Source organism: Capricornis sumatraensis, chromosome 6 (genome assembly GCF_032405125.1).
Source record: "Capricornis sumatraensis isolate serow.1 chromosome 6, serow.2, whole genome shotgun sequence".
NCBI classification, from domain to species: Eukaryota; Metazoa; Chordata; class Mammalia; order Artiodactyla; family Bovidae; genus Capricornis; species Capricornis sumatraensis.
In genome coordinates this window covers 69,106,626-69,120,162 of record NC_091074.1, presented here as the reverse complement: position 1 = coordinate 69,120,162, position 13,537 = coordinate 69,106,626, and the positions used below count along the sequence as shown (strand labels likewise).

Genomic DNA, 13,537 nt, shown 5'->3' with positions numbered 1-13,537 from the left:
CATAAACTCCAGTGCCAACGTGGAGCCAGGCAAGTGGTGCCACGGGGGAAGTGGCTCAGGTATAAGGCTGCCAGGAAGGTTGGGTCTGTGCAAACTAGGAACACAAGCTGTACTGAAGGGGCAGTTATCTCCTGGCTCCAACTGAAAGCCACTGGGCATGTGGGCCCAGTGGTAGCCCGATTTTTTCCATTCTTAAAGAGAATCCAGAAACTAGCACCTGTTTGTGTATGTCTCTGTGTGTTTGTGTATATGAAATCTCTATACCTTTAAACAGTGGCAACTAATGTCGATGAGAAAATGCCTTTGTAGGACAAGCACAAATCATTCGCTGGCCCTAGCTTCTATCTTCTGTCATACTGGGAAGAAAACTGTTTTTTCAATGTCCTTCAGAAAAATAAAACTAGCACATCAAACCAGTGATAGTGAACTTTACAAGCTACCTCTCCCCAATTATGGTAAAGAACTGATATTCCCTTATAAAATAAGTTTATTTAAATAAAAAAGTACGTTATTTGAAAGAAGCATATGAAGCAAACCGAGCACAGTGATTACAGACGTGGTGAAGGTTGTGGAGGGGGCACTTAAAGCAGTGTCCAGGGAAATCACAGCTCAGCTGGTGCTTTGTGTCCCAAGTGGTGCTGTGGGGGGCGTCCGGCTGCTAGTTGCGGGGCCATGGCTAGCCTCAGGGCTCCCCGCGGTGTCCCTGTCCACATGGTGGCCCAGTGGCCCCACTGGCTGTGCCTTTAAGGGGCTTCCACATCTGTGATCTCCGACAGCCTCAAGGCTTAACTCTCTTGTGACAAGTATAGAAACTAAGGCCCAGGATCTATTCACAGCGCACAGGAGTGCACAGGAACTATGACTTTGAGCTCGATGTCGGGGTGGAGCCCAGGTCCTCTGATGGGAAGAAAAGGGCTGCTTCTTTCCTCCACTCCGGGATAGGACTCTGCCAGTGCAGAACTGAGAACTAAGGAACTGTGAGGAGAGAGACAAGGAGAAGCAAACAGTCATCCCCACTGCCTTCCCACTCCCTTCCCCAGCCTTGCAGTCTGGATGCTTTGCTGCCTGTCTGTAGGCTTCCTCTGTGATCTATAGCCTTTTCCTGTGCTTCTTCTGGGGCTCCTCCTGGGAGCACTCTCTGGCTCCTTACCACATTCTTCAATGAGAGCTCTTTGGTGTCTTTAGCAACAGACCGTGCAATGCAAATAAACTAAGGGCGGCAGGTGGGGAGGGGGGTGGCAGTCTTGTGTCTTGTGTGACTGCTTTCCCCCTGCCCACACCCCGACAAAGCCTGAGCCATCCCGGTACAGTTTTATCTTTCATATAAAGATCCCACTGCATTCTAACAGATGCAGCTTCTAAGTAACTGTCTTGCAAATATTGTGTAAGAGGTCCGTAGCTCTCTCTCCCAGCCCCTGCTTCCCTGGGAGGTAATGTCTCACTGCTCCACTACTTCAGACAGCTAGCGAGGGAGGGGGTGGCTGGATCGGTAGCTATTCTGGGGGCCACAGTGCCTTCTCCCCCACCACGCCCGCCCCCCTGCCCGCCAGAAGTGTGTGAACTCCTGCTGCCTTCTGGGGATTCTGCCTGGGAAGCTATGACTGACTGGGGTGAAGCAGCACTGAACCAGTTCTGCTGGGATTGTGGGAGATTTCCTAGGACACAAACCATCATGTTTGTGTGACTTCTTAAGGACAAATACATGCTGGGATGCTCACAACGTGCAGGAAGGATGCTTGGAATCCAACCTGAGACAGTTGGAGGAGACTCTCCTAGAGCTGAGCCCAATGCCGGGAGTGAGGGGACAGATGGAGTCTTCCTTCTTTGTCTGTTCCAGTCCCATGGCTCTAAACTGAGTGGCACTCCCAGCTTAGAGGGGCAGCCCTATTTAGTTCCAGCCGTGGTTGTCCTGTGAGAACGTGGGGCCAGTATTTCTGGGTGTTCTGATTTTTCAGGAGAAGCTAGAAATTCATGTATTCATGTAAAGCTCCCAACTTACCAATATTGACAACTAATTCAAATGAAAATAAATGTACTCTGCAGGCCAAACGCACCTAGTCTTGCAATGGGTGTGGCTGGGGATGACCCTTTATAAACTCTGTTCTTCAGCCTAACTTGGGCAGCAAGCCTTCAGGGATCGTTCTTCCCTTTCCTCTTTCTTCTCTGTGTCAGTTGCAGGCCTGCCTGTCACCTGTGGGCTCTCTGCAGCTTGGCTGCTGTCTTGAAGCTTGGACTCTTGGTTTTTGCATTCTTAGTATAGCTGATGGCCCAAGATTCTTTCTGCACCTATGCACCAGTGGCAGTTTGATCAGTGCAGTAGACATGGGTATTTCTTCAGCCCTATAACCTCATTTCTTCTTTTAAGGCAACACGATTTTCTTTCAGTGGAATTTTGTATGTGGTAGTGGGGGCGGGGTGGTGGCTGGGGGTGATAGTGAGAAGACAGCCTTTCCAAGCAGTGAGGGTGATGTTGAAATGGGACGCTTGCCAATGTCTGTAATATCTAAAGTTTCTCAGACTTGGAATCTTTGGATTCTAGATGGATTTTGAATCCAGCTAGGCTTTATGTGTTACGTAGGAAGTATTTAGTCCCTCTGCTAAAGTCCTACCTCCTTTGAATGTGGCTCAAAGAAAAGTGCCCAGGGATGGGAGCTGACTTGCTATGTGACCTTGGGCAGGTCATTTGAACACTCTGGGCTTTAGTTTCCTTATTTGTAGGAATTCTTTGATTGTTGAGCTTCCTCCCCCATTGGACCATCTCGAATGATCCTATAGCATTCAAGGTCAGGCAAAATAAAGTAAAGGATATACCTCTTAGTACTGACTGTCAATTAGCCCCAATTGTTTCTGGTTTAGAAAAGTCCAGAGTGTGACTCTTATGGTGATGAGTCCTGATGTTAATTTTTTGTTTTTTAAGAATCACTCTAATTCAATCACAGTGTTGTTCTTCCAACTCCCATTTCTTCTCTGTGGAAGATGATGCTGGCAGCTGCTGCAGGCAGATGGGCAGAATCTCTGTCTCTGGAGATACCTTTGAAGGGTTCCCTACAGTTCAGGTCCTCCTGTAAAAGACAGGCCTGCCACAGCCTTAAAATAGGGTGTGGGGATGGCTACCTCCCCTCCCCAGCTCCCAAGGGGATCACATGTGTTTTTAAGGCATTTGTGGAAAATATGAACCTTTTAAGGTTGAAGCTGGTCATTAATCTTTATGAAGATACCAATGAAAATAACAACAGCTAACATTTATCGAGAATTTACTATGCAGCAACCACTGGTCTAAGTACTTAATTAATTCTCATAATAACCCTATGAGGCAAGAATGATTCTTAGTCTCATTTTGCAGATGAAAAAATTGAGGTAGGGAGGTTAAGTAACTTGCCCAGGGTCATGCAGCTGGCAGATTGTAAAACTGGTGTTCAAACTCTAGAAGTGTGGTCCTGGGACCTGCTTACCCTACTGCAGCTGCCACTCAATGATTAATAACAATTTATTATGTTTTACCGACAATTTATAACTATTTTTAAAGAAAAATAAGGAAAATATAATTTTCTTTGCCTATGTACAAATTTAATGGAAGACAATGCTTTGAAAATTAGGACCTTATGCTGGACTTCAATGGGAAATAGTTACAATATATTTTACCATATGTTTGTATATATATAAATCAAAATATAGATAAATATAGTTAAATCTTGCATCTCTATATATATTCACACATCTAGCGATATATATGTAGACACACATGTGTACACAGAGAAGGTGACGTACACAGACGTCCCCAAATTAGGTCAGATGCTGGCTTAATTCCTGTAGTCTAAAAAACTGCCTCACTCCTAGGTCTTTGTTAACGCAGTCCCTGTTTGCTTAGTCAAAATAAGTGGTTTGAATATTGGAGAAAACAAGTAAGCAAACACTGTGAGGATATTTGAGGCGAAACATTGCTGACTCAACAGAAAACAGCAAAAGGCCCTCCCTCCGCAGAGCTCAGGTGGCCTAGGCTGCAGAGAGCCCGTGGCTGGGCTGTGGTGTGAACAGAAACATCCATTCCAGGCTGTCGGCTGAGGATGCTGGGTGCCTTCCATGCCCAGCATCGAGCTGTGAGATCACAGAGAGCAGGGGCCAAGGCCTGAGGAGTTTTAGAGGAGGCATCTGCCATTCCTCTTCTCCCTTTCCTGGTGCACAAGCTGGAGACCAGTGCAGCCTGAAACAAACTTCCAGAAAGAATGTTCTGAAATGTGAAAAAGTTTCTTATATAAAGCTGAATGAACAGAGTAGGACATAGAATTGTACACATGGTTTAATCCTGATGTTATTAAGAAAAAAAAATGGATATTTCCAAATGCACATAGGAATGCGAGCATAAAGGAAATACACCAAAATGTGGTTTTAGATGTTTTCCTTATACTTGTCCAAATAGTCTACCATGAGCACAAAGGACTTTTATAATTAGGAAGCACTCTAATAAATGTTCTTTAAAAGGTCACAGTTGGAGGCTGGGATAGAACTTTTCCAAAGAAGCTGCACATTTTATTACCATCCACCCTTCTCCTAAGTGCCAGGGAAGGAATCTTCTTGCAGACCCCAAGTAACTTTTGGCCTGGCCCTGGTCAGCTGCTCCCTAGTGGCTCAGTTGGTAAAGAATCTGCCTGCAATGCAGGAGACAGGGGTTCGATCCCTGGCTCGAGAAGATCCCCTGGAGAACAGAACACACTCTAGTATTCTTGTCTGGAGAATCCCAGGCAAGTCAATCCCTGACTCCTTTGCAAACCCATGGACTGTAGCCTGCCAGCTTCCTCTGTCCATGAAATTTTCCATGCAAGAATAGTGGAGCAGGTTGCCATTTCCTCCTCCAGGGTATCTTTCCAACCCAGGGATCGAACCCGATTCTCCTGTGTCTCCTGCATTGAACAGAGGAGCCTGGTGGGCTACTGTCCATGGGACTGCCAAGGGTCAGACATGACTGTGCAGCTAACTCACTTTCACTTCACTTTGTTCAGCTGCTTTACAATGCATTGGGCTCAGGGGTCTCACGAAGGCCTCACATGTTGTCCCAGCTGGAAATTTACTATCTAAGAGCCCAAGGTTCTGCTGAAGGGCCTCAGAGCTGCCAGGTAGCAAAGGGAAGTTGCCACTGCTATTGACCATTTTATACACTGGGCTTTATGATAAGATATTTTTTCTAAAAAGGATGGATTAAAGTAAGCAAAGAGTGGTCTTTTCCAATTCCCTCATTGTATCGAGGCCCCCACAGTGGAGTGGACTTCCCCAGGGTCACAATCAAGTTCATCTTAGAACTAGAGCAAGGTCTCTGGGAAGACCATGCAGGACAACCCTGGCTCCAGCTCTGTAGAGCCTTTCCACTGTTTTGTGTAATTCAGGCTTCCTTTTAGCCAAGCCAAGCCAGAGTTAAAGTGGCAGCACTTTAACCCTTTCCAGTTTTGTAGCAGCATTCACACTGCTCCCCTCCCCCCCTTGATAATTTCCGATGGTGTGTGTGTGTGCTCAGTAGCAGAGTCATATCTGACTCCTTTGTGATCCCATGGACTGTAGCCTGCCAGCCTCCTCTGTCCATGGAATTTTCCAGGCAAGAATAGTGGAGCGAGTTGCCATTTCCTCCTCTAGAGTATCTTCCCAACACAGGGATCGAACCTGCATCTCCTGCGCCTCCTGCATCGGCAGACAGATTCTTAACCACTGTGCCACCTGGCAGGGATGTTATTCTTCCTGTGGCTTTCTAAGGCAGAGAAACCAGAGTGTGAGAGCTGCCAGGGGACAGGGAGGTCACCAGGTTCAGTGGCTTTATTCCACAGATGGAAGGTTGAGGTCCAGGGAAGGGAAGAAACTTTCTAACTTGCTCAGTGAGTTCCTGATGGAGCTGAAGCTGCTCCGAGAATAGGATGACTATTTGTAATATTAACACATCAATCTCTTCCTACAGAAGAGGCAGTTGCGGCCCAAAGAAGGGTGCCAGTTACCCAAAGACACCCAGGGAGGTAGGGGCCGAGATAGAACTAACCTATAATTTTTCCAAACCCCCAGTTCCGGACCTGGATTTATAATCTGTCCCCACTTCCACGACCCAACTTGATATGGGTTTCTGGCATTGCTACTTGAGATCTCTTCTCCACTGTGATGGTAAATAGCATTTTTTTTTTTCTCAATTGTTCACAGGATCATCCGGACAAAAGTACAGCAGCCACCCAACCAGCCGGTCCCAGCTTCCAGTCACAGCATAGGTAAGAAGAACTTTTAAAAAAAAATTTAAAAATCTAATGGGCTCCAAGTACTCAAAAGAACTTTTAATCATTCTTATGGACAGATAATTCTGCATAAAACACTTCGGCACACGTACTAATGCGCCTTCTTTGTCATTCTCCAAGGGCTGAACCTGGTAAATGAATTTTATAAATACTGCTAAAAGGTTTTGAATTTTACTGATTATTATGATAAATAGCTTTCACCATGAGACAGAAAATTGAAATCTAAGCCAAAAAAAAAAATCCACTAATGGGGGTCTATAGAATGTCAGATAATTAAAGTAATAAATCAAGAAAGGGATACTTATTCATAACATTTTCTGCATCATTAGTCAGTAAGTAGTTTTGAATGTGTTTTTTTCTTCTACCAACCAGCCCTTCTACAATTCTTTGTGCACTTGCAGTCTTGAGTGAAGATGTGGCAAAACTTCCTAAACTTTCTTTCTCTCTCTCTCTCTCTCTCTTGCTTCGATCTCGTTGCTCCGTGAACTGTCAAGGGCTGCCACTGGGGTTTCTGATACTCACGGGTGAAGTCTGACAGTGACCAAGGAGGGGAGTTATATTTCCTACTACTCAGGAATTCAGAAGTTTCCCTTGCCTTCCCTTCCCCGAAAAGATCCTGAGATGAAAGTGACATGTTTCTACTCAAGGTGTATTATTTCTCCACCTGGGATAAGAGAAACACCTCTGGTTAGCTGGGAGAAAGCGTGAAGCTCTCTGATTGCTAATTGTTGCCTCTTTGCATCAAAGTAAGACAGAATTCCTCCTTTACATAAAATAAGTCTTCATTTAGTAATCCATCCAAAAAGCATCGGCTAAGCCCCTGCTATGCAACCTGTTGTGGAGACTGACATTATAAAGGAGTAGGACAAAACCCCCCTTTCTCAAGGGCTTCTTGGTCTAATGGGGACTATCACAAAGAGCCCAGGTTTCGACAGATGTTTTCAGACTTCCCTGGTGGCTCTGTCGTAAAATCCGCCTGCCAATGCAGGAGACGAGGGTTTGATCCCTGAGTTGAGAAGACCCCCCCCACCCCGCCCCCCCCCCGACCACTGGAGAAGGAAAAGGTGACTCGCTCCAGTATTCTTGCCTGGGAGATCCCATGGACAGAGGAGCCTGATGGGCTACAGTCCATGGGATCACAAAGGGTCAGACATGACTTAGCGACTGAACAACAACAATTACAGAGAGAAGTTTGCAAATACTGAGATCAGGCTCAAGAAGAAAGTAGGGGTGCTGTGGGAACAGAAGAGAGGGATGGACCAGCTGTGCTGAGCTGGAGTGAAGAGGATTGAGGGAAGTTTCTGGGGAAATATCTGTGTCTGGGATTTCATTTGCAGCTTTAACTATTTCAGGTCCTATAGCAATGACTACTAAGGGTAACTGATAATATTCTTTCAGTTGGGTGAGAGGAATAATTCCACTTGACAGTCAGCAGAATGCCTAATCTCAGAAGTTGGTATAAAAACCATATCTTATGTGTATGCCACCCCTAATAGCTTATAAACTTACCAAAGAGTGAGGAAATGGAAGCTTTAGAGAGACGAAATAACTACCCCTCCATCACATGGCCAGTAAGTGGAGATGCCAGAATTGGAACCTGGGTCTTTTGAGCTAAGTGTGATCACAAAATATTGGAACAAATGTCATCAGCTCTGTCAGCAGCATGGTGAACCTTGGTTACATGTGGTTGTTGTTGTTTAAAGTATCAAATGACTTGTGATCTTCTTTCTTCCTCTGTTCTTTGCACCTTAACACAAAAAAGGTTGTGAGATTTGCATAAATCTATTTTGAGGCGCCTCTTCTGGTGAAGGAAAAGAGAAGTTAACGATTTCTACTTCTGTGTCTCCTAAGGAAGATCTAAAATCAAACTCAACTATGTGAAGAAAGCTCTGTTCCCCTTAGGTCTGGAGGGGCAAAAGCTGGATGTGCTCCAAGAAAAGCAACAAACAGCTTCTCAACGGATCACCTCCATCTCCAGTATTTTCTTACGCTTTAGAGTCAAAAGCAGCTCCACCTGCCTCCAGCTAGTTATGGCCAAAGGAAATGTGCCTGAGATTGGTCTACAGGTTTTAATGAACCGAGAAAGAATTCCCACAGCCCAGAAATGGAAATTCAGCTGTACAGCTTGAGAGGCCCCTGATGACCGAAGGGCCTCCCTCTTAGATTCTGGGGGCAGGAGTTAATGTGAAACTTGCTGAAACCTCCCCTCCCCCTTTCTTATTCTTAGGAACTTAGATATTAATACCTCATTCACAGTAAGTCATCAACCCACGTTTGGGGGTGGAAGAAATCTAGACTTTAAGCCAGATGACCCAAGGCTGAGCCCTGGTGCTACTGCTTATTAGTGTGATGACTTTGAGCCAATCACTTTGCTGTATGGAGGCTCAGTTTCCTCACTTGATAAATGAGAATGAATAATAGCATTCAGTTATTGCAAGCATCAAACGAAAAATACATTATTAATGTGAAGCATATTATTGTTTTTTCATTATTCATTAGTGAGGAGCAGATTACTACAGGGCTTAAGACTTTAGTTCTTGGGTTCCAGTCACTGCACTGTCTCATTAGCTGTGTGACTTTGGGCAAGTCACTTACCTTCTCTGAACCTTGATTCCCTTACCTTTCCAGTGACCTAACTTATAAGTTTGTTCTCAGCCTTAAATATGATAATGCAAGAATGCCTGGCATAGAGTAAGTCTCAAAAAAGATTAACATTATTATATATCAATGTATATATCATAGAGTATATTAATATATATAATATATATATAGTATATATATAAGACTTCCTTGGTGGCTCAGATGGCAAAGCGTCTGCCTGCAATGTGGGAGACCCAGGTTCGATCCCTGGGTCGGGAAGATCCCCTGGAGAAGGAAATGGCAACCCACTCCAGTACTCTTACCTGGAAAATCCCATGGACGGAGGATCCTGGTAGGCTACAGTCCATGGGGTCGCAAAGAGTTGGACACGACTGAGCAATTTCACTTTCACTTTTAATATTGTATAACTAATATTAAATATTAAAATCCAGGTAAACTGGAAGGAGAAAAGACAGTGAGGAACTATTAAAAAAAGAGACAGTCTTCATTAGGTGCTTTGCTGGCTATGTGTGTGAGTGTGCAGATACTTATGTCTGCGTGGCTGGGTGGATGTGTAAATAGGCAGTGACCCTGCCTAAATAGTAGGTTGTTTTTAGCACTGGCTGGCTGTGGGCTCCAGCTCCCGTTTCTCTGCTCCATCCCCCTGCTTCCTGCATCCTTGGATAGGCTGGGTTTGAGTTCCTTTCACCGCTGTCAGTTCTCTTGGGAGGGGGGGCGCTCTTATCTTCCAGGTGTGGCTGCTGTTCAGGGGGAGGCATCCTTAGCGCGCCCCCCACCCTCTCCGCTCGGCCCACCAAGCTGGTGTTGGGGGAGTGCTTTTGTTTTGGCCCTATGGCTGGGGCCCAACCTTCCTCCTTCCCGGAGCCGCCTCCCCCGCCACGCCAAGCCTCCTGCCGGGCCTTGACCGTCCTCTCCCTCTGCGCAGTGTCCACGGGCTCCGTGACGCAGGTGTCCTCGGTGAGCACGGACTCGGCTGGCTCCTCCTACTCCATCAGCGGCATCCTGGGCATCACATCCCCCAGCGCCGACACCAACAAGCGCAAGAGAGACGAAGGTAAGAGACGCTGCGCGCGCCGTCGTTGGGGATGGACCCACCGGCTCTGAGGGATCTGTTTCCAGGCCCTTGGTCAGGGGCGGGAGCACAGATGACTGCTATGCGCTCCCCTTACCTGCAGAGCTCTGGAGGCGCCGGGCCCAGCCCCCACCTGACCCTCGGGGAAGGGGCTAAGCCTTCTGGGAGAGGACGAGGGGCCGGCTGGGACTGGACTTCTCCCTGGCCTCCTCCCATCTTCACTCTTTGGAGGGAAAGGCAGTCCTGGCAGGACTCCATGGCCTGTGCTTTGCCGCCTCTAGGAAGTCGGTCCCTTGGCAGGTGTGGGGGTATGAGCACAGCAGCAATGGCCCCTTTTGGGGGGACCCCTGGGGAGAGGAAGGATCTGGGCATAGTGAGAGGGGCACACCTCCTGTAGTAGGCTTAGCGAGTGGGGTCTCTCCCAGGCCTTCAGCGTGGTGCTGGGAGGGGGGTGGTTGAGGAAGTGAATAATCTCATCTCTGCCCTTAAGGCCAGTGCAGGGGCCTCCCAGGGATTAAATAGATGTCAATCTTCCCTGTTGGTTTTTCTCAACCCTCAGTATGCTGCCCAGGCCTCCAGAACTGGCTGCCTCTGTCTCAAGCACTGGTCCACCTTACCCTGACCTCCTTTCCCTGGATGGGCTGCCAGTGTGGGCTGACATTAATGGGTCTGAGAGGAGGAATGACCCCCCTGGGAGTCTGTAAAACCTTGGTCAGGAAAGGAAAGGAAAAAAAGGCCAGGGTCTAGGGCCTGAGAGCAGCGTGACAGAAATCTTGATTCAATTATTCAGTGTTTTGGCACAAGTACCCTTCTCAACTCCCTGTAAGGGATGGATGTTCTGTGTGAGCACGTGCCTAAGTACTTACGATCTGTAACTAGAAAACTGAGTCGGCCTGGCGGTGGATTGGCGTGTGGTCTGTGTGTTCCAGGCCATGCAGGAGCTGGGCCCACGGCCTCTGTGTCGAGCTATGGGAGATGATCCACGGCTTTTGGAAACTGCTTCACCTCTTTCCCCCTGCTCCTGATGTCAACAGATGTCAGAAGTCTTTTACTTGGTGGCTTGCTGTGCCCTGTTCCTGCAGGAGGCGGTGGGCCTACCATCTCTGTTGGTTTATGGGGTTGATGGTGTCATCTTTTCATTGTCACCTGGACTCACTGCAGTTGTGCCCAAGCTGGAGCCTGCTGTGACTGACCGTGTGGAGGGGTGGGTATTTGAGGCTCCTTCAGAGGCTGAAGATTAGAGGTAGAATTTTGAAGAGAAAAAAAGAAGAATTGAGTTTGATGTTTACCATCAAACACACAGGTCCTGAATGGGGGAGATTGTGTCACTGTGTTTGTCAAGTGCGCTAACGGCTTTCAGTCTCTGGTGAGTGGTCACTCTAGCCTCCCAAGCTGCTTGAGAAAGTGTAGGTAAGATGTGGGTATTGTTCGTCTACACTGCTCTGTGCTGGGCAGATCCTTCCTGAAGGCTGTGACCCAAAGTATTGACCTTGAAGAGGGACAGTGACAAATTGGGATGTGTCCAGATGGGGATGACCTGATGAAGAAGTATTTGGAGGAACACCTTAGGGCTCTAAGGATGTTCTGGTACCAAGAAGAGGAGAATGAGCAGGGCTGGATTGTTGCTTCCAAATATTTGGAGGGCTGACATGGAAGGCAAAAGGAATGAGACTCTGCTGTTTAGCCTCAAAGGCCAGTGTGAGGCAGATGCAGAAAAGATTTCAGCTCAGAGTACAAGTCTGCAAATATGAGAGTGGTCTAAGGCAAAAATGGGCTGCCTCAGGAAGTAGTGAGTGCCCCATTACCAGAGGTGTGTTAGTAGGGCCCAGGTGGCCATTTGCTGGGCTGCTGTGTAAGAGTATCAAGAATCAGGCTTCTCCAAAATGGCGGCCTCTAAGGACGGTTGTGGTGTAGGAGAAGTGGCTGCGGGGAACGTGAGGCGACTCCACCTGGGGATTCCTGAAGCGGTTTTTGTGGAAGATGTAGATTCCTTCATGAAACAACCTGGGAATGAGACTGCAGATATTGTACTGAAGAAGCTGGATGAACAGTACCAGAAGTATAAGTTTATGGAACTCAATCTTGCCCAAAAAAAAGGAGGCTAAAGGGCCAGATTCCTGAAATTAAGCAGACTTTAGAAATTCTAAAATACATGCAGAAGAAAAAAGAGTCCACCAGTTCACTGGAGACCAGGTTCTTATTGGCAGATAACCTGTATTGCAAAGCTTCAGTTCCTCCTACCGATAAAGTGTGTCTGTGGTTGGGGGCAAACGTAATGCTTGAATATGATATTGATGAAGCTCAGGCGTTGTTGGAAAAGAATTTATTGACGGCCACAAAGAATCTTGATTCTCTTGAGGAAGACCTCGACTTTCTTCGAGATCAGTTTACTACCACGGAAGTCAATATGGCCAGAGTTTATAATTGGAATGTTAAGAGAAGAAACAAAGATGATTCTACCAAGAACAAAGCATAAAGATGGCAGTTAAAAATGTGGTTCAGTTTTCCAAACATGTTTATGCTTAAAAGTTGACATAACTAAATGATTTTTAACAGCAAGAATAATTAAAACTTTAAAAACAGATAAGCACCACTTTATTTATTTATAAAAACAAAATTAGTTGCAAATATTTTATGAAACTTACGGTGTTGTTATTTTATTTTTTGCATTTCCAACAAAGAAATGCTGCTTTCATCAAAAAAAAAAAAAAAAAAAAGAATCAGATGCAGGGTTTGATGATCTTTCAGATCCTCAGTTTCGGAATTTATGATTGAGCCCTGATCCCCAGAAAAATTTAGGAGGTAATCCCATCTGTGGCCTGGGGCTAAGGGAGAATGAGTTGATGGTCCTGAAAGCTTAAAGGATTAGGAAGATTGAGAGACCAAGCAACAAGTAGAGCCCCTACCCACTCCCTGCCCTGCATCACTGAGGGTGGTTGTGGTTGGGCAGAGAGGTGGCTGGAAGTGCCCTTGCTTGTATCAGCATACTGCCTGGGAGGAGTATAGCAAGGTGCTCCCCACTGTCCTTTCCATCCTCCCCCTATAGCTCTCTGAATCCTTGCATTGGATTTAGGAGGAATTGAAGAGGTGGAGATTGCTACCCCTTTTTTATAGGGGAGGAAACCAAGGCCCCATGGAGTTTCATGATGTTGGCAAAGCCACAGAGCTTTGGCCAGGGGGTTGGGTGAGCTGAGGAGTGGGGAGAGCCCCTGAGGCTTCAGCTCCCCAGCTCCCTGGGCTGGACCAAGCCTGGGGATGGTGTGAGGAGGGTTTCAAGCAAAAGGGCATGGTCAGCAGGTTGGATGCTGCCAAGAGTGTGGTGAGAAAGTAAGAATCAGTCACTGGGGAAACACAGGGGAAATGCTGGTGAACTGGGTTCTGGCCCATTGAGGCTGCGGGCCATAACACCATTTTCCTCCAGAGCGCTCAGCAGACTGAGTGAAGGGCCATGGGGCAAGACAGGCAATAAAGGGCCGAAAGGAAGACAGCTGAGGGTCCTCATCCCATTTCTCAGATGGGTGACTGAGGCTGTGCACAGTGGAGTGGCTTGCTCAACTCTGGTTCACAGTCTCCTCCCACTTGGACTTGGATTTTACCCTGTGGG

The 13,537-nt window shown here is 46.8% G+C and overlaps 1 protein-coding gene and 1 pseudogene across 1 annotated transcript in view; both read left to right on the top strand.

Moving 5' to 3' along the window:
• PAX5 (paired box 5) overlaps window positions 1-13,537 on the top strand; it is a 171,787-nt gene that overhangs the window by 12,997 nt on the left and 145,253 nt on the right. Inside the window, exons 4-5 of the mRNA XM_068973780.1 lie at window positions 6,172-6,236; window positions 9,787-9,915. Of these exons, the coding sequence (XP_068829881.1) occupies window positions 6,172-6,236; window positions 9,787-9,915 (194 nt within the window). The remainder of the gene's footprint in view (window positions 1-6,171; window positions 6,237-9,786; window positions 9,916-13,537) is intronic.
• On the top strand, window positions 11,817-12,536 carry LOC138080901 (prefoldin subunit 3 pseudogene; annotated as a pseudogene).